The 21,430-nt window shown below is 45.6% G+C and overlaps 1 protein-coding gene across 1 annotated transcript; it reads right to left on the bottom strand.

The window, feature by feature from the left end:
• Positions 1-7,170: 7,170 nt before the first annotated feature.
• Positions 7,171-21,155, bottom strand: Rnf135 (ring finger protein 135). The gene is made up of 5 exons (XM_059271316.1): positions 20,764-21,155; positions 18,146-18,289; positions 13,557-13,719; positions 10,067-10,144; positions 7,171-8,344 (listed from the first exon to the last, which is right to left on the bottom strand). The coding sequence occupies exons 1-5, from the start codon at positions 21,112-21,114 to the stop codon at positions 7,809-7,811; spliced, it is 1,272 nt and encodes a 423-aa protein (XP_059127299.1). The 5' UTR covers positions 21,115-21,155; the 3' UTR covers positions 7,171-7,808.
• Between the last annotated feature and the right edge of the window lie 275 nt (positions 21,156-21,430).

The raw sequence follows: 21,430 nt of genomic DNA, 5'->3' as shown, positions 1-21,430 counted from the left end.
AGAGATGTGTCAGATTCCGTAGTCGGATCTCCCCCGCCTTTTTTTTTTTTTAATTTAGTTAGGTTATCTTTATTTTATGTAGACAAGTGCTCTATCTGCATGTACACCTTTATGCCAGACGAAGGTTTACAGATGGTTGTAAGCCACCATGTGGTTGCTGGGAATTGAACTCAGGACTTCTGGAAGTGCAGCTAGAGCTCCTTAACCTCTGAGCTATCTCTCCAGCACCACATCCTTCTTGTTTTACTGAATAAGAACAGAAGTTCCTTGTCCAGGGTCATAAAGCAGGAGCTTCGCTGTCTTGACTCGGAAAAGGGAATCTTCTAACTAAGCGCTAAGGTCCAGGAAGGCAAGTGACCTGCCTACCAGTTTTTCAGAATGATTTATTGAACAAGGTCACTGGTTTCCAGGGTGTGTGTACTCCCAGAGCCCAGAGCCCTGTTTGTTTGTTTTCAAAAAAAAATTTTTTTTTTGTATATTTGAGTATGACATGTGCATTTGAGTGCCTTCCATGGTGGATGTGTGGAGGCCAGAGGACAGCCTGCAAGAGTTGGTTCTTTGCCAGTGTGATTGCACACACCTTTAGTTCCAGCACTCAGGAACAGAGGCAGGTGGATCTCTGTGAGTTCCGGGCCATCCTGGTGTACTTAGTGAGTTTCAGGACAGCCAGAGCTATGAGGAGAGACATAGCTCAAACTTCCACTTTGGAGTCCAGGAGTCAAAACTCAGTTCATCAGACACGAACAGAAAACTCTTTTCCCGCTACCACATCACTGCCCAATTAATTACTTTTTTTTTAAAGTAGGACATGATAGTTCATGCCTATAATCCCAGCATATCGGGGGCTGAAGCAGAAGGATTGTCATGAGTTTGGGGCCAGCCTGGGCTACAGAATGAGACCTAAATAGGCATAGTGTTACTTACGCCCCTGAAAAAAGTGGAGGCAGGAGGGTTAAACAGTCAAAGCTATCCTCATCTGCACAGAAAAATTTCATGCCAGTCGGGCTACAAGAGACTGCCTCAAAACAGCACACACACCAAAAATTGTACGTGTGTTATACATATATGAAACTAATTTAAAGGGATTCAAATGTGTATATGATCTCTATAAGTCATATGGTGTGCAGGAGTTCAGAGACGGCTGAGCAATTTCCTGTGTTTCAATCCAGATTCCGTCACCCAATAGATAGGTGATCCTGAGTAAGGTCACTTAGTTCCCCTGAGCCTATTCCTTCTCATGTGGCATGGCAGTGATAGTGATACCTTCCTCCTAGGTGGCTGTAAAGAGAAAACTCTGTTTTGCCATGTCCAGCAATTCTGACAAGACCAGGATGTGCTCTACTGATCTCAGGCAGCATCAGGATCATAGAAGTCCACAAATGGTCCTTCACAAGCTTGAAGGCAAATGCCTTATGTTCACTACTGTAGGCCACCACCTTATTTGTCTGAATATATATATATGTTATATATATATAACATTATATATAACATATATATATATATATAATCAGACAACTAAGATATAGATATGGATATAAATACATAGAAGAAAATCCTTTCTAAAAATTGTCTGGGAAAGCAAGTGTGGTGATGGACAGCATCCCATCCTGGTACTCAAGAGTTGAAGCAGGATCATGAGTTGGAAGTCAACCTGGGTTACTCAGTGGGACCCCGCCTCAAACAAAAAAGCCCACTCTGTGACATGACAAAGAGGTGAGATGGGAAGGACACACCTCTTACTCACAGGGAGATGTCCCTAGGAGGGTGGCTGTAATAAGCTCACAGGACTCTAGAGACTCATGTCACCTCTCCATGCCTTTTTGCTTCCTACCAAACGAAGACTTCAGACCCTTCCTTGTAGAATTGTTTGGAGCAATCTCATGAAGTAATATACAGATGCTCCAATATTTGCTGATGGAATTGCATCCAGATAAACTCACTGTAAACTAAAATACATCTAACACATCTAACCTACCAAGTGCCATATTTTAGTAACACACTTGTGTGAGAGACTTGCTGCTGCAGCCTTGCATCTTACTAGCCCAGAAAAACGTCAAAAATTCAAAGTTTTGAAGTACAGTTCTACTCACCATGTTATTACTTGGGTACCATGATACACTGGATCTTAACCAAAACAGAAACGATTGACACTATTACAGAGTGTTTTAAATCTAGCTGGGAGTAGTGGTACATACCTTTAGTCCCAGTACTCAGAAGGCAGGGGCAAACAGATTTCTATGAGTTTGAGGTCCTCCTAGTCTACAGTGAGTTCTGTGACAGCCAGGGCTACATTGAGAAACCTTGTCTCAAAAGAAAGAAAAAAAAAAAAAAAAAAAAGACAAGAAGTCCAGAGTTCAATTCCCAACAACCACATGGTGGCAGCTCACAACCATCTGTAATGAGATCTGGTACCCTCTTTTGGTGTGCAGGCAGAACACTATATAAATAAGAATAAATAAATCTTAAGAAAAAAAATCCAAGCAGAAGGGCTGGCTCAGCAGGTAAAAGTACTGGTTGCTCCAGAGACCAAGGTGTGGTTCTCAGAACCCATATGTTGGCTCACAACTGCCTGTACCTCCAGTTTCAGGGGATGTGGTGCCCTCTTCTGACCTCTGAAGGCACTCAGCATGCACACAGTACACAGACATACATGCAGGCAAAACAACCCACACATAAAATAAATAATCCAAGCTGAAATGTGGTATAATCTCAGTACTCAAGAGGCTGAGGCTGGAGAATTGTGAGTTTAAGATCAGCCTAAAAAAAAAAAAAAAAAGATCAGCCTGGGCTGATCTAGACCCATAGGAAGGAGCCAACACCAAGCAATCTCAGCTGGCAACATTTATGGATGAGTACAAACCAAGGCCAGCACTTCATTCAAAGGCAGAAGAGGGAATCCTGACGTGTTTCTTTGTCCATTCCCTCTCTCTCTCTCTGTCTTTCCCTGTCCTTGAGCCAATCTAGCCCCCTTGGTTTGCCCTGAGCCCTATGTCCTTCTCATGATGTTAACAAATGTCCACCAGAGGTCACTCAGACATTCTCCTAAAGATAGCATGGATCATCGTTAAGTGCAGAGAATTTGGAGTCCTCCTGCATGGTTCTGAACATCAACTCTGCCAATTACTTGCTGAGCATTATTACTCAAATTATTTAGCCTCTTTGTTGTCTCCCGTGCCAAACAGGAATAACGATAGGACATATTACATGAGATTGCTATGAAAATTAATTATCTTATAATGAGAAATCCCTAAGAATACTGTGGGGTACATGGTAAACAATATTTAAATACCGAATATAAAATAAACTCTGAGTGAAGTAACTTTTTGTTTTGTTTTTGAGACAGGGTCTATGTAGTCCTGGCAGTCCTGGAACTCAAATATGTAGTTCTGCCTGCCTCTTCCCTCACCTTCCAGGGCCATGTGCCACCACACCCAGTTGAGGGAAGTAACTTCTGTCTACCTCTCAGAGTCTGAGGATCAAGCCCCACGATAAAATACACAAGCACAAAATACAAGGCAGAAGGCGTCTTTGGCGGTGAACCCTACCATGGGGATATCACAGATTTATTGAGAGTGGATTAAATAGATTGGGTGAAGCCAAGAGGACACATTGGCAGCTCGAAGGCACTGATGGAATTTTCCTCCAGTGTGCTAACGCAGAGCTTTCCTTTCACAAGTCAGCCTTTATGCCACTGCCCTGCAGAGACCATTGAGAAGTCAGAGCAAAGTGCGTCTGCCTAGAGATAAGAGGATCTATCTTTTGTGGCCATCAAAGGGAGAACTTGCAACACTACCTCCTGAGACCGAGGAGGGTGCAACATCCCAGGCTAGTAGACAGGCCTGCTGGGTAAAAGAGATAGTGTGCCAGAAAGATGACTGACATTGGGCCAGACAAGGGCTTCATCTATGATTCTTAGGTTCATCACTGGCTTGGGCAAGAGGCCAAATAAAACTCGGTTGGCTTCAGTCCCACCCTTCAGAGCCATCTATCTTGGACTCTCAAGCTAAACCCACAGAAGTATCTATCATCTATCTACCTTGACTTCACTTTTCCGCTCCCCTCTCAGTGTTGGGGATTGACAGAGGGCTTTGCACATGCTAAGTGCTCTACCACTGAGTTATGGACCTAACCTCCTTTGTCACCTTTCCTATTTCAGAAGCGGAGTTCCACCATGTTGCCCAGGTCAGCCCTGAACTCACTCTGTAACCTAAACAGGTACAAACCTCCTGCCTCAGCCTCTCAAGTAGCCGGGATTGTTCCTGCACCACCAGGAGCCTGGGGGGCTCCCCTTCTTCATTTCTGTTCTTTATGAAGGCTTATTGTTTTTCCTACCATGCCTGTTCTGATGGAGCAAAAGTCCACGACTTAGTGTCTCGTAAATATTCTCCAAGCATTCAGCAAAGTTGATCTTGACTCAGTGTTCAAACATGCCCTCTATGTGGCCCTGAGAAGGAAGGTCCCGAAAGGAAGCTGTGTCTGCAGAGCCATAGCTGATTAGAATTTCAGTACTGTGGAGAGACTGGAATGCTGCAGGTCTAGAGGTTACTTATCTTTGGCTAAGTTCTGGCCCTCCGGAACAGCCATTCCTTGTCCCCTCGCCCCACCCCATTGGAACCAAGATCTTGTGACAATAGATAAAAGCCTCTTACAATCTATTGGCTTACAGGCAACTAGCTTCTACCAATCCAAAAGGTAAGAATGCATCTTGACCCATAGAAAAGCTTCCCCCCTCTCTAGATACCTGTGTCTCCTATGTATCTATCAATGTATGTAAACTTGCCTTGATTTATGACTTTCTCTTTCTGTAAAACTATAAAAACATCGTGAAACTGCTTCCACATTGGAACGTGGGGTATTTGGGGGAACCTAAATCTGTGTTCCTGAGCTATGGTCATTCAAAATGGCTCCAGAATAAACTATCTCTTATTCCCTTTAAGATGAGAACTGTGGTTTTATGTACCAAGGGTCAGCCCCAGAGGACAAAGTCTCTGCTTGGTTTGGCTTGAAGGTGTATCACTCAGCACAATTACTCATTAAAAGGGACTTGTTCATAACGATGTTGGGAGAGACTTGTTTTTGTTTTTTTTTTTTTTTTCTAGACAGGGTTTCTCTGTGTACCCTGACTATCCTGGAACTTAACTCTGTAGACCAGGCTGGTCTTGAACTCACAGAAATCCATCTGCCTCTGCCTCCAAAGTGCTGGGATTAAAGGCGTGGGCCATCACTACCCAGTGGGTGAAACTTTTCAGACCTCATCTGTTGATTGGGACACATCCAGTTTTCTTCGGAGTTTTCTCAAGCTCCTTCAAATACAGTGGCAAACAAGTGCTCTTGATTAAGAGATAATTGATACTGAGAAACTATCTGACCCCACCCCACCAATGGCCTAAATTCCCTTATGAGGTAGTTAAAGGCACAGACTATGAATTCTGCATTTCTTCTCCAATACGCTGCCAGCTGTTCAGCACTAGCAAGTAGCATAATGTCTCTGGGATGCATAACCCTCATCTATAAACAAAGCTATCTCATGGGCTCTCTTTGAGAAGGAAATGATGCTGGCGGAGCATTTATTGCATTGCTTGACATGGAGTGTGGGCTCACATGTCACAGCTAACAGCTCATTTTGAACTTCACATTCATTTGCTGACTTCACTAGCTTCCCAAGGGCAAAGTGATTTGCTTACCCACAACACTATAAATTCTAAAAGGCAAACAGGTGTAATTTTTTTTTCCGTTTAATTTTTTTATTCATTTTGCCAAAGAACCCCCTCTTTCCTTCTCCTGTCCCTCCATCCTCCCCTTCGCAACCCACTCCCCCAACAGGTGTAATTTTTAATCACCGAAGGCACATTAAAATTTTTTGCTAATAAGTGATTCTCAAAACTATGTAGGTCAGAGGACATGTGTGAAAAAACAAAAAAATTCCATGGATAGTATATTGATACTTTTTGCTTATTCCTCAGAAGAAATCATCAAAATTAAATATAGCCCTAGATAGTAATGAAAAAGAAGAAATATATACACATATACAAATATTTAGCTGTCATTCCATATAGATAGAGTTGGTTCCAGGATTTCTCTCACATACCAAAATTGGAAGATTCTCAAGTTCTTCATAGAAGACTCATGATGCTTACATGTAACCTAATCAAATCTTCTTGCATTCACTTATAACTCTTAAGATTATGTAATTTATTTATTTATTTATTTATTTATTTATTTATTTATTTATTTATTTATTTTAGTTTTTCGAGACAGGGTTTCTCTGCGTAGCTTTGTGCCTTTCCTGGAACTCGCTTTTTGGAGACCAAGCTGGCCTCGAACTCACAGAGATCTGCCTGCCTCTGCCTCCCGAGTGCTGGAATTAAAGGCGTGCTCCACCACCGCCCAGCTAAGATTATGTAATTTCTTCAGGTGATACCATGTAGGAAATATTAACAAGAAGTCCATAGACAGTCAATACAGTTATGATTTATTCTAAATTTTTTTGTTGTTACTGTTTTTTGAGACAGGGTTTCTCTGTGTAACAGTCCTGGCTGTTCTAGAACTCCATCTGCAGACCAGGATGGCCTCAAATTCACAAAGACCCACCTGCCTGTTGGGATTAGAGATGTACACCACTATGCCTAGCTGTTTTCTAAGAATTTTTCATCTATGGTTGGCTTACTATGGAGATTTCAACAGAACCTGATAATAAACATTGAAGAAGCCAGGCAGTGGTGGCACATACCATTAGTCCCAGCACTCGGGAGGCAGAGACAGGCGGATCTCTGTTTGAGGCCAGGCTAGTCTACAGAGTGAGTTCCAGAACACTCAGGGATACATATAGAGACTCTGTCTCAAAAAACAAACAAGCAAATAAAAAACCAAATAAAATAAAACTGAAGGTGATCGTACTGGGTGACAGCCATCATTAAGTTCAGATTGGCTTGTTTTGGTACCAGGAAAGGCTAAGGACAGAACCTAGAGCTTTGTGTGTGCACAGTAAAGGCTCTACCACTAAGTTACACCCCAGCCCGTATATTACTTTAAAGCACTACATTCATGGAACTGTTATTACACAGCAATTGCTAAGTAACATACATCCCTTTTTTGTGGGTCCTTACGGTCACCATCTGCTTCCAAGATCACTACAAGGACAAACTGAACTCAGCACAGCTGTGATACTCATTGTGATTCTCATGATTTCAGTTTATTACATTGAAGGCCACAGAATAAAAGGAACAATAGCAAAGGCACACAAGGTTATTTCCAGGAAGGCTCCCTCTCACTAGTCACTGGGCAGTGCTCTACCCTCCCAACAGTGGTACGTGGGACATACACAGTGTATGCTAGCTAGGGGTGTTTACCCAGCTATACTGTGGGATTGGGCTTTTAATTAGGGGTCAGTCATGTAAGCTGGCCACACACTGATTGAACCAACAATCTCAGATGAGACCTAAGTGATAGAGAAGGGTCCAAAGTCCCTCTTATTAGGCAGGCTATTCTGAGGCCTTAAAGGTCACCTTCAGGAGACACCGCAGGCCAGCTTTTTCTCTGAAATGCCCAAGGTTCAAAGAGCTCAAACCCGTTTAGTTAATCTTATCCCACACACAAAAAAGAATAACTTCAAAAGTGAGAGGAGTCATACCATGTAGTCCAAGCTGGCCTTGAACTGCTTTTGTTGACCAGGCCAGCCTCAAACTTGCAGTGATCCTCCTGCCTCCACTTCCCAGGTGCTAGGGTTACAGACATGTACTACCATATCCAGTCTCCTTAAGTGGACTTCTCTAGTTGCCCCTAAACAGAGAGGCTAGGAATCCACTGCTCTAACCCCGGGGGTGTACCTGCTTTATTTCCAGGTAGTTTCCAGGACTTAAGCCATACAGCCAGAAGGCAGGATGAAGAGGGCAGGAGGCAGAGACCTCACACTCATACAGAAGCCTCTCCTCATCAGAGACTGAGTAGAAGGCGAGCTTCCCCAGCTCAAGGTCTAGCCACACGCCCACAACCTCAGGGCGGTCTAAGTGAAGGTCTGTTTTCTTCACCATGGCCCAAGCAGAGAACTGGCCGGGCCCTTTCCACTCTATACACCAAGAGTCCATAGTCCTTCCCAGCATCTGGTCCCGCTTCATGCCCCACGAAGCCACCCCAACAGCCCAGTGGTTGCAGTTCCTAGTGTCCACTTCCCAGTACTTCTGGCCAGAAGAAAGGGCCTCAGAACATAAGACCTGGCTAATTAAAAATCTCTCAGGACTCCAATGATAGGGCTGCAGACAACGAGACACGGTCACTGTCCGGCAACTGTTGGAAACCTCCAGGCTACAGGAAAGGCTCCCCAAGTCAAAGGTTGGACTGATGGCATCTGGGAGAAATAAACACAAGAACACAGTCAGATATTTTTCACATTTATGTGTATGGGTGTTTTGCCTGCATGTATCTGTGCACCACATGTAGGCAGTGACCACAAAACCAAGCAGAGTGTGTTAGATCCTCTGGGACTAGAGTTCCAGACTATTATGAGACACCAAGAGGGTGCTAGGAATCAAACCTAGGTCCTCTGGAAGAGCAGCCAGTGCTCCTAACCACTGAGCGGTCCCTTCAGTCACGGATAGTCAGTTTTTGACCATCCATGCTGGAAGTCATTCACTCAACAGAAAAAGTAGGATTTTACCTTTAGGGGTGATGTTTACGTTAAATTGATACATACACTTGTAGGAAACTCTACATAACCTCCATGTTGTATTATCAATGCCCTGGTCCTGTTTTTATTTTCTCTTACCTCCCATCGGGAAGCTATCTCTTAATCCCATGCAGTACAAAGTCATTCCCACTTTTTTCAATACCTGTGCTTTGTGAGTGCAATGGCTATTTGTGCCCAGGTCTATGTTTTATTCATTTACATATAATATTTCCCTCCCTCCCTCCCTCCCTCCCTCCCTCCCTCCCTCCCTCCCTTCTTGTCTGTCTAGTCTGGGACTCAGACCCAGGGGCTTGCACATACTAGACAAATACTCTACTACTGAACCACACTCCCAGCCCCTATTGTTAAGTGATAATATGTGAATGTCATGTCTGCTCTACTCCAGGCACTTCTGTCTCTCCCTCCCTCCTGATCTCTTATGTAGCCAGAAGGCAATTCTACCAGGTTATTATTACCACTGCAAAGGTAAGAGAACAGAGGCCCTAAGAGGTGACTTGTCCAGGCCTGCACAGCTAGCTAACGGAGCTGCTGAAGTCCAAAGCAGGGCTCCAGGGTGCATGTGCTCTTAAGGACCATCTAGCCTGGGACAACAAACACAGGATATATGTAAGTGGAGAAATAAACAGGCAGCTGTAACTGATGATACCAGCATGGATGTGCTTGGGATCTAACTGCTCAAGGACCTAGTTTAGACTGGAATTTGAGAATCTGAATTGGAGAATCCTCTTTGTCCTTATATTAAGCTCTCCATATTAAGGGGACCTAGTCTAGAAGAAAAAAAAAAAAATCCAAGGGTATGACGTCAAAGATTAGGTCCCATAGCAAGGAGGTGGGCACAGCACATTCTTTAAGTCCCTCCATTCTACATATAAGTAGTTTTATTTGTTTTGTTTTTGTTTTTTCAGATTGAGTTTTATGTAGCCTGGGCTGGCCTCACCCTATATAGCTAAGGATAACCTTGAAACACTGATCCTCTTGCCTCTACCTCCCAAGTTCTAGGATTACAAGTATATACCATCACACCTGGTTTATGCAGTGCTGGGGACTGAATCCAGGGTCTTTGTGCATGCTAGGAAAGTACTCTATCTACTGAGTTATTTGGTTGTTTTGTTTTGTATTTCAAGAGAGAGGGTGTTTTGTTTTGTTTTGTTTTGTTTTGTGGTGTGTGTGTGTGTGTGTGAGTGTGTGTGTGTGTGTGTGTGTGTGTAGCCCTGGCTGTCTTAAAACTCACTCCGTAGATCAGTCTGGCCTCAAACTCACAGTGATCCATCTGCCTCTGTCTCCAGAGTGCTGGCATTAAAAGCATACACCACCATTGCCTGGCTGGTCTACTGAGTTATATCCCAGCCCTAGTAGGTATGTTTAAGTGGACCTCATACTTACATAAGGCAAACTGAGAAGCTTGCCTGGGTACAGGACTCCTTTGGTCAGGCGGCAGGCATAAGGAAGAAGATGGCATTTCTAGGAATGAAAAGAATAATTGGGAGGAGGAAGCCCCATTAGCAAAAGGTAAACCAAAGGTATCCAATTGTCATGATATGGGCACAGGCCTGCATTCTTTCTCATAGCACATTTCTGGGTGTCTGGGTTGTGCCAGACACCACATTCAGACCAGGTATATCCAGCTCCAAGTTATCACCATGGAACTTTTTTCTTAACTGTTTACCCCACAAAAAAACCCAAACTCCTTGCTATCAGAGATCTTGTTCATCTCTATTTTCTAAGCATTAAGATCCACGTAAACCCCATAGACAGAAAAGTGTTTTATGCACCCTCTTATCCAGAATACTCACAGCCCGCATAGGTCAACATTCTACACCATTATTATAAAGCCAGGTAACCTGAGCCGATGTAAGGTTCAGGTCAACTGCTGACACCTCCAACTCCCTCCCCATGTTCCAAGTTTAATTATTCACTTAAGCAATTATATATGCTAGACTATAATGACCATGAGAAGGCAGGAACAGAGAAAGTAAGGGAAGCCCTACTGTTGTAGAGTATTATTTTAAGATGTGTTACATTTATTTATGCTGTGGAATATTTGTTTAATGATGCAAAGATAAGTTGCATTCTTTTATGTTTCATTTGTTTAACTCTGTGAAGCTGTGTTACTGTGCCTGTCTAAAACACCTGATTGGGCTAATGAAGAGCTGAATGGCCAATAGCCAGGCAGGAGAAAGGATAGTCTTGAAAAACCAAAAAGAAAACAAAAAAACAAAACCTGGAATTCTGATACATGTACAAAATGAATGAATCTAAAGAATATTGTACCCATGTATACAAATTAAAATAATTTGGTAGTTTTTTTGTTTTGTTTTGAGACAAACAAACATTGTGTAGCTCTGGCTACCCTTGAACTTGCTATATAGACCAGGCTGGACTCAAACTTCCAAAGATCTGACTACCTCTGCCTCCAAAGTACTGGGATTAAAGGTGTAAGCCACCACATCTGGCTTTAAAATAATTCTAAGTAAGATTTTCAAAATGTTCCACACCTATGGTCTGGAAAGATGTCTCAGCAGTTAAGAGCACATACTGCTCTTGCATCTAAATTCATTTCCCAGCACCCATGTCACAAGGTTGGCTCACAAGGTCTCTAATTCTAGCTTCAGCTTCAAAGAATCCAACACCCTCTTCTGGCCTCCATAAGCACCTGCACTCACATGCACATACCTTCCCACAGACACACATACATACACACAATTAAAAATATACAAAAATATGAGTCCAGGAGAACAAGAGGAAGAACAGAGGTTCCTTCACACTGGTACTGTGTAAAATTAAGACATTCCCCCAGTACAATAGAATACAATAAAGAGATGTGTTTCCCCTGAGTCAGGATTTCACTATAAATTGCTGGAACTCATAGAGATCCACCTGCCTCTGCCTCTTGAGTGCTGGAATTAAAGGTGTGTGTCCCGAAGCCCAGCCAGAACTATATTTTTGATAGGATATACCAAGAAGTAGCAAACTCTAGGACAGGTAGGAATACAAAGAGAGACTCTGTCTCAAAAAACAAACAAACAAACAAAAAGAAGTAATTATATAGTTGCGTGCCTTTTTTTCCTTCTTACTACTATTCCCTCCAGCCCACCCCCATACTCGTTTGAGACAGGGTCTCTCTCATGTAGCTCAGGTTGGCCTTCAACTCCTGATGCTCCCATCTCCACCACCCAAGTGCTGGGATTAGAGGTATGTACTGCTACACTTAGTTTCATGTCTTGTTAGTAAGAAACATTTTACTAATTATAAAAATATAAAGAGCCGGGCCGTGGTGGCACACTCCTTTAATCCCAGCACTCGGGAGCAGAGGCAGAGGGATCTCTGTGAGTTCGAGGCCAGCCTGGGCTACAGAGTGAGTTCCAGGAAAGGCTCCAAAGCTACACAGAGAAACCCTGTCTCAAAAAACAAAAAGATAAAAATAAAAAGAGGGCTCATGAGATGGATCAATGGGTAAAAGCACTTGCCACCAAGTCTGATGATCTCAGTTCAATTCCCATGTAGTGGAAGGAGAGAATTATTTTCCTCTAATTATCTGCTTATCTACATACACAGATTGTGGCAAGTGTACACACACACACACTAAATGCCTTTAAAAAAAAGACACAATGCCGGATGGCGGTGGTGTGCGCCTTTAATCCCAGCACTTGAGAGGCAGAGCCAGGTGGATCTCAGTGAATTTGAGACCAACTTGGTCTACAAATCGAGTTCCAGGACAGCCAAGGCTACACAAAGAAACCCCTCGAAAACTGGAAAAAAAGAAAAAAAACACCGAAATAAAGGACACAAAATAAAAAGCAGCCAGGTGCGGTTGAAGATACGGCGTGGTCCACTTGGTTCATAAAGTGGTCTCTTTACGAAGATAACTTAAGTTTGAGCTCAGCCTGGGCAACATAAAGAGACCTCATCTCAAAAATGAGAACAGGGCTGGTGAGAGGCTGGAGAGATGGCTCAGGAGTCAAGAGCACTTGTTGCTCTTGTTGAAGACCTTGGTTTGGTCCCGAGCACCCACATGCTCACAACCATCCCTAACTCCAGTCCCAGGGGACCTGATGCTCTCACCCTCTTCTGACCTTTGAGGGCAACACACACACACACACACACACACACACACACACACACACACACACACACAGAGTACACAGATATGCATGCAGGCAAACACCCACACACAGGAAATAAATCTGTAACAATGAAAGCAGAGACCAGAGATGATTCAGTGGGCAAAGGCACCTGTTGCCAAGCCCAGCAGCCTGAGCTGATTTCTAGATCATTCGTGGTGTAAGGAGAGAGCAATTTTGGCAAGCTGTCTTCTGATTTCCCTCCACGTGTGAGCTGTGGCAGGTACATGCCCACCACCACCACCACATATGTAAGTAAAAATGAAAACCAAAAGTCCAAATCAGCCTATTTCCAATCTCCTCAGGCAAAAAAGCAAAGATAAGCCATAAACTGGGAGTCTTAAAAATGTGAGTTTTGGCCAGGCGGTGGTGGCACACGCCTTTAATCCCAGCACTCAGGAGGCAGAGCCAGGCGGATCTCTGTGAGTTCGAGGCCAGCCTGGGCTACCAAGTGAGTTCCAGGAGAGGCGCAAAGCTACACAGAGAAACCCTGTCTCAAAAATCAAAAAAAAAAAAAAAAAAAGTGAGTTGTGCTTTACACAGGGCCTATGCTACAGAAAATACCTTGCGCTCATATCCCAAAATGTACACAGCCACGACCATGCCTCAGCCCACTCCTACACAACTTACACCACCACAGCAAAGAGCAGCCCTGCTCCGGGCCCCGTCCCCAAGGAACAAAGCCCGGGGCCTCTAGCCATTCCCACCAACCTCCTTGGTCAGTCCTGCTCCACTAAATAATGTCAGCTTACCCTGAACTTGTTCTCCAGGAGCGTCTGTCAGTGGGACACTCCCTTGTAGTTTTTCCTGAATTTCTTTTAGGTTAAGGAGAATCTCTCGAATTTTCTTCTCGGATGCACTGGACGTTACCAGCTTTGGCGAACTCAAGGAATGTTCCTCCTCAGAGGAAGGAGCCTATTGATCAAGGAGTAAAGAACAAGTGAATGAAAGCCAACCATGGAACTCATCGAATCCACTCAAGGTCTGCCTCCCAGTTTTTCTCACTTAAGTCTAAAAAGGCTTTTAAAAACAACATTAGGGGCTGGAGAGATGGCTCAATGATTGAAATTTTATTTATTTTTATTTCATGTGCATTAGGGTTTTGCACGTATGTCTGAGTGAGGGTATCAGATCCCCTGGAACTGGGGTTACAGACAGTTGTGAACTGCCACGTGGTTGCTGCGAAGTGAACCTGGATCCTCTGGAAGAGTAGTATTAACTGCTGAGCCATCTCTCCAGGCCCAGCTCGATGATTAAGAGCAACAGCTGTGCTTCCAGAACCTGGGTTTAGCTCCCAGGACCCACATGGCATCAGGCACACATGTGGGCACAGGCATACATGCAAATAAAACACTATACACATAACAACAAACAAACAAATAATATTCCCTAGCAGGGAGTGGGGGCTCATGCTTCTAATTCAAGCACTTAAGAGTCCTGAATAAATCTTTAAAAAACGAAAGTCCTGAAGCAAGTGGACTGCTAAGAGTTCAAAGTTAACCTGGGCTACAGAGTGAGATTCTATCTCAAACAAACAGAAATCATCATGCTCAAGCAGTTTTTGTTTTTGTTTTTGTTTTTTTTTCCCACAATCTTTTTTTCAAGACAGGGTTTCTCTGTATAGCCCTGGCTGTCCTGGAACTTGTTCTGTAGACCAGGCTGGCCTCAAACTTAAGAGGTCCACCTGCCTCTGCCTCCCAAGTGCTGGGATTAAAAGCATGCGCCATCACCGCCCAGCACATTTATTTCTTTTTATTTTATATTTATGAATGCTTTGCCTGCCTGTTTGTGTGTATGTACCACACGTGTGCCTGGTGCCTAAGGAAACCAGAAGAGAACGTCAAATACCCTAGAATTGGAGATACTGGTGGTTGTGAGCCACCATGGGGGTGCTGGAGATCAACCCCAGGTCATCTGGAAAAGCAGCAAGGGCTTTTAACTGCTGAGCCATCACTCTGGCCTCTTTGGGCACAAGATTTATTATTTATTTCTTAATGTATTTTTTATGGTGCTAGGGATTAAATCCAGAGCCTTGTGTGTGAAGTCTACTACTAAGCCACATCCCCAGTCTATAAGATCCTTTTATTTTCATATATATATTTGTTGTTATGTGTATGTGGTGTAAGCGTGTATGTGTGTGTAGAGGGAGGGGTAATACGTGCACATGGAAAAGCATATCAGGGTTTCTGCTCTGTCACTCTCCACCTTATCCCCTTGTGACAGGGTCTCTCACTAAACCTGGAGCTAGGCCAGTGATAGTAATCTCAGTCCCCCCAGCCCGGGCACACTTGTAAACCCAGTTCCAAGATCACAGTAAGATCACTGTGTCTTGCCCAGGTTCAGGGAGGAACCCTGCTCAGCCTCTGACTGCACATGTCAGAAGGTGGCCCCTGTAATCACGGAGACGAAACAAAAAGCCCTTGGAATCCTGAGAACCTCTGCGGGGAGTCCAACTCATTCAAGGCCATCAGTGAAGGCCTCTCTCCCAGATGACTTAGGGTATGAAAGAGTGTAGTCATCCCCTAGGTAATGCATAAAGGAAGCAAATGTTTTCAAAGGCATCCATCCCATAGTGGGAAGAAAAAAAGACATCCTACGGGAACTGACTGGACTTGGGTGGCTAGGCACACCGAGCCAGAAGGTCAGGAGGGATGTGGTCAGGAGAGGACACAGGTATGGGACCCCATGTGGGATGTGGTCAGGAGAGGACACAGGCATGGGACCCCATGTGGGATGTGGTCAGGAGAGAACCCAGGCATGGGACCCCATGTGCTTTGTGGTCAGGAGAGCACACTGGCATGGGACCCCATGTGGGATGTGGTCAGGAGAGGACCCAGGCATGGGACCCCATGTGGGATGTGGTCAGGAGAGGACCCAGGCATGGGGTCCCATGTGGGATGTGGTCAGGAGAGGACCCAGGCATGGGACCCCATGTGGGATGTGGTCAGGAGAGGACCCAGGCATGGGATCCCATGTGGGATGTGGTCAGGAGAGGACCCAAGCATAGGACCCCATGTGGGATGTGGTCAGGAGAGCACACTGGCATGGGATCCCATGTGCTCTGTGGTCAGGAGAGGACCCAGGCATGGGACCCCATGTGGTTTTGCTGGTTCTGGGAGGACTGGCTCTTAATCCCAAACAGGCAATGCCACAGTTTGGATCATACATGGCTCCCCAAAGGCCCAGCTAGTAATGCTTAATCCCCAGGGCGCCATAACCAGGAGGCAGAGGAACCTTCAGGAGGTGGAGTATAGCAAGGTCTTTAGGCCACTGGGGGCACGAGGCACTCCTTTCCTCTCTCTCTCCTCTGCTCCCTGGCCGTGAGGTTGTGAGGCTCTGCTCTCCCACATGTTGCCACTGGGCTCCCGTAAGCAGCGACCCAAAATAACCTTTTTATTTTCAAAAACTGATTGTCTCCGGTTAAGCCGACATCACCAGAGTATTTCAAGCAGATGAGTTACATGGTCATATTTGTGTGAAGAAAGGTGACTAAAATAGAGTGGGACATTTGCAGGGCATGGTGGCTGTCCAGGCAAAAGATTATCGTGGCTTGGACTAGAGAATTCTCAAGAGCTCAGAGGTGAATAGATTTGGAAGATACTTCGGCTGGCCTCGGAGCTACAGTGTGCTGCTAGGCAGGTTAGGGCAGAGGAAGTGACATGACATTCTGGCTCGTGTATTTGGAAGAATGAGACCAAGGCTGTGAGGGAGAATCCCCAGAGGAAGCGTAGTTTGGGGCATTTAACTGTGCTGTTTCTGAGATACCCAAGATGAAAAGTTAAGATGCAAGAAAGCAGTGGAAGTAGGAGGATCAGGAGTTCAAGGCCAGCCTAGGCTAGAGATCCTGTCTCATAAAACAGAAGCAAATGAAAGCAGCCTGGAGACTGAGCACAATGGGGATACTCAGGCAGCTGGTTTAGGAGGACCATGAGTTCATGGTGAAGGACAGCCTGGATGGCACAACAAAATTCCATCTCAAAAGGAGAAATGGGGTGTTAGCAAGATGCTCAGCTGATAAAAGCCTGACACCCTGAGTTAGATCTTGGGACCTACAGTGGAAGATGAAAATGGACTCCTGAAAGTTGTGCTCTGTCCTCCCCTACACACATACCCTCCTCTATACACACATACCCACCCCTACACACACATACCCTCCCCTACACACATACCCTTTCCTATACACATACCCTCCCCTACACACATACCCTCCCCTACACACATACACTCTCCTCTACACACATACCCTCCCCTATACACATACCCTCCTCTATACACACATACCCACCCCTACACACACATACCGGCCCCTACACACATACACCCTCCCCTACACACACACACACACACATACCCTCCCCTACACACACACACATACCCTCCCCTACACACACACATACCCTACCCTGCACACACATACCCTCCCCTACACACACACACACACACACACACACACACACACACACACACACCCTCCCCTATATACACACTCTCCCCTATACACATACCCTCCCCCAACACACACACCCTCCCCCACACATACACCCTCCCCTACACACACACAAACTCTCCCCTCCATACAATAATGAAATTTTTTTAAAGGTCACTGAATGGGGCTAGAGAGTTAACTTGGCAGTTAAGGACATTTGTTGCTCTTTCAGAGGATCAGAGTTCAGTTCCCAGCAACCACATGATGGCTCACAGTCATCTGTAACTTTAATTCCAGGGGATCCAACACCCTCTCTGACCTCTACAGGGATCAGGTATGCATATGGTATACATATATTAATGCAGGCAAAACACCCATACACACAAAATAAGATAAATACATCTTTAAAAAGATGTGAAGGTCAGTGAAGATAAGGATTCTCAAAGCCGTGGGATTTACCGCAGCTTGTTGGTGGTTTTAGAGAGAGTTGATTGGGTAGAGTGGCAAGGACAGATCCCAGCCTACTGGAAGCTTCCATTAACTCATGTCCAGCCGGGCGGTGGTGGCGCACGCCTTTAATCTAACTTCAAACAGGGCATGGTGGCACATTCCTTTAACCGCAGCACTCGGGAGGCAGGGCAAGTGGTGATGTCTGTGAGTTCGAGGCCAGCCTGGTCTCCAAAGCGAGTTCCAGGAAAGGTGCAAAGCCACACTAAGAAACCTTGTCTCGAAAAAAACAAAAATAAAACAAACAAACAAACACAAAAACTCACGTCCAGCATGCCAGATTTCCAATCACCCACATTTGGCTGACAAGAGAATAGTAAATGTGGGACCTGTTGCATTCCACGTCTCATACTGCTGGAGCTGGAAGCTGTCCTTCACCCCGGCCCCTCCTTCCCCACCTGAACCTACCGTGCCCGGGACACCCAGTTCATTGTCCAGTCCGGATCCCAAGCGAGGTCTTTGCGTTTGAAGGCCCTTGACAACGTCTACGAACTGCTGGAACACTTTTGTCAGCTCCTGGATGACTTCTGTGGTGCGTTTCTGTACTGCCACCTTGAAAAGAGCAACACAGGGCTTCTGGTCCCCAAAAAACCGGACCCAGGACCACCACTCAATAAAGGGGCAATAGTGGCATGAAAGAAGACATTAGAGCAATGGGAAAGAACAGAGAGCTGAGAATCAAACCTTCAGATCCGCCGTAAAATAAATTTTTACAAGAACGCCAAGACTACTTAAAGGGGTGAGGAGTCTTTCCAACACACACTAACTAGAAATGTATATTCCTATACCAGTGAATGAAGTTGGAGTCTTTGCTTTGTTTTTGAGACAGGCTCTCTCAACATAGCCCTGGCTGTCTTGTGCCACCACGCCGGGGAGTGGGGGGGTGGGGGTGGGGGGTGAGTGGGGGGGGGGTGGCGGCGGCGCTTTAATCCCAGCACTCGGGAGGCAGAGCCAGGTGGATCTCTGTGAGTTCGAGGCCAACCTGGGCTACAGAGTGAGATCCAGGACAGGCGCAAAGCTACACAGAGAAACCCTGTCTCGAAAAACCAAAAAAAAAAGTTAGATTCTTACCTAACATGATATAGAAAACTAAATGAGGAGGCTGGGGGAGAGTACATGCCTGGTACATCAGTCCCCAGAGAGTAAAGTTGAAAATAGGAACTCGATTTTAAGACAATGGACATTGTAGCAGTAGTTATAATAGTCAAATGTAGAAACAATTCAGATGTTCATAATTACTAGATTACTAGATAAATTGATTAGAAAGTGATATATCCACACAGATGATATGACAGCCACCTAAAGCAAGGGTGTTCTGACACTTGCTACAAGAGTCAGCTCTGAAAGTATTATGGGAATGAAAGTTAGACACAAAGGATCATGGAATGGCCCCCATTTACATGAAACATGTAGAATAGGTAAATTCAGAAACATAAAATAGATAGTTATGGAATATTACTCTAACTAGGTAAAGATGTGTGACATTTGTTTATGCTGCGGAATATTACTTTAACTGTGTAAAGGTGTGTTTTACACACACACACACACACACACACACACACACACACACATACACACATAGGGGCAAGAAGTCAGGCAGCCAGCCACCAGCCAGCTAGACAAGAGAAACAGTGAAAGTAAGATACACAGAAGGAAAGAAAAGTAAAAAGCCCTGACGCAAAAGGTAGATAAAGAGAAACAGGTTAAGTTAAAAGAGCTAGCCAGAAACGAGGCTAAGCTAGGCTGAGCATTCATAACTAGTAAGACGTCTCGGTGTCATGACTTGGGAGCCAATTGGTGGCTCAAAAGAAAAAGCCTGGCCAGCATGGTGGCGCACACCTTTAATCCCAGCACTCGGGAAGCAGAGGCAGGTGGATCTCTGTGAGATCGAAGCCAGCCTGGTCTACAAAGCGAGTTCCAGGAAAGGCGCAAAACTACACAGAGAAACCCTGTCTCGGAAAAAAAAAAAAAAAGCCTGGTACAGTAGATGAGATGTGTGGAGGCTGGAGGGACAGGAATCAGGTGTCATTGCTTAGCGGGTACAGAGGTCCTATTTGTGGTGATGAAATCACTTTGGAAACAGCGTTGACAGACGAACAGTATTGGAGGCATGACAAATGCCATCAAAGTGTACACTTAAAAAAAAAAACCCGTTCAAATGGTTGGCTGGTCATGGTGGCACATGCCTTTAATCCCAGCTCTTGCAAAGCAGAGGCAAGCAGAGCTCTGAGTTGGTCCACACCTATAATCCCAGACTTGGAAACCCAAGGCAGGCAGAAGGCAGAGATCATTACTCACTTCAGGTTCAAAGCCAGCTTGGTCTATACTAGTTTGATCCTGTCTCAATAAATAAATAGAATTAAACAGTGTTAAAATTTGCATATATACTACCACACTAAAAATTTTCAGACATCACAGAAAGACTGTCGGAAAAATGGAAATATGCAAGGGTGCACCACACCTCGGTTGGATGGGATTTAGATTAACTACTGTTTGTGAGATTTTTAACTATTGTTTGTGACCAGTCCTTATTATGTAGCTCTGGCTGGTGTGGGGCATGCCCCTAGCTCAGCCTCGCAAATCCTGGGATTACAGGAGTGCAGTCACCACGCCCGGCTTTTCAACTTTTTTTTTTTTTTCCGGAGCTGAGGACCGGACCCAGGGCCTTGTGCTTGCTAGGCAAGCGCTCTACAATGGAGCTAAATCCCCAACCCCCCCCCCCTTTTTTTTTTTTTTTTTTTTTTTTTTTTTGGTTTTTCGAGACAGGGTTTCTCTGTGTAGTTTTGGTGCCTTTCCTGGATCTGGCTCTGCAGATGAGGCTGGCCTCGAACTTACAGAGATCTAAAAGCGTGTGCCACCGCCGCCCGGCCCACTTCTCAACTTCTTTATACAACTCTGAACTTTCCAAAGATTCTCCCGAAAACAGATTAAACTGAGAAAAATCACGTAGCAGAAGAAGAGATCGGGAAGGCAGGAGAGGTCCAAGGGGGCGCCCTCGGGCTGCCAGAGCGGTGCGGGGTTCTTACCGGCGGTGGCGGCGCGGGGCGACGAGGCGGCGCGGGCGCGGGCACGGTCTCGGGGCCAGCCTCGAGCTCGTGCGCCGCTTGGCGGTACTTGTCCGCTAGGTCCTGCAGCAGCGGGTTCTTGCGCAGCGTGGGCTTCGCCTCCGGGCCTTCCCGGCAGGTGGGGCAGGCCCAGGGGCGGCCATTCACTCCCGCGCGCTGCGTGATCCACAAGCCCTTGAGGCACCGGAGGCAGAAGCTGTGGCCGCAGGGCAGCGTGGTGGGCCAGTCCAGCAGCCCTTGGCAGATAATGCAGCCCAGGTCCTCCTCGCTCAGCCACACAGGGACCGAAGAGCCTAGGCCTGGGGTCGCCATACTGGGTGGTGGCCAGGATGCCCCGTAAGCTTCCGCTGTGCCCCACCTACTCCCCTAGTTTTACCCCGCCCACCACATCGCCCCGCCCTTCCCATCACATCGTCCCGCCCAGTCCCTGGGAGTCTTCCCAACCTCTAAAAGTGCTAGCTGGCTAGCCTCCAGCCAGGAAAATCCTTTCTCTCAATCCCCTGGCTCCCCTTCGTCTGTCCATCAACATGCAACCACAACAACTTAAGCTATGAAGAGGGTTAGCTTCAGGAACTCATTTTAGGGTTGCGCCCACTAGGTGTCACATTTTATTTTCTGAGATCTGTGC

This window comes from Peromyscus eremicus, chromosome 8a (genome assembly GCF_949786415.1).
Source record: "Peromyscus eremicus chromosome 8a, PerEre_H2_v1, whole genome shotgun sequence".
Lineage (NCBI taxonomy): Eukaryota > Metazoa > Chordata > Mammalia > Rodentia > Cricetidae > Peromyscus > Peromyscus eremicus.
The sequence above is the reverse complement of the archived record's forward strand: the minus strand, read 5'-3'. Positions and strand labels throughout refer to the sequence as shown.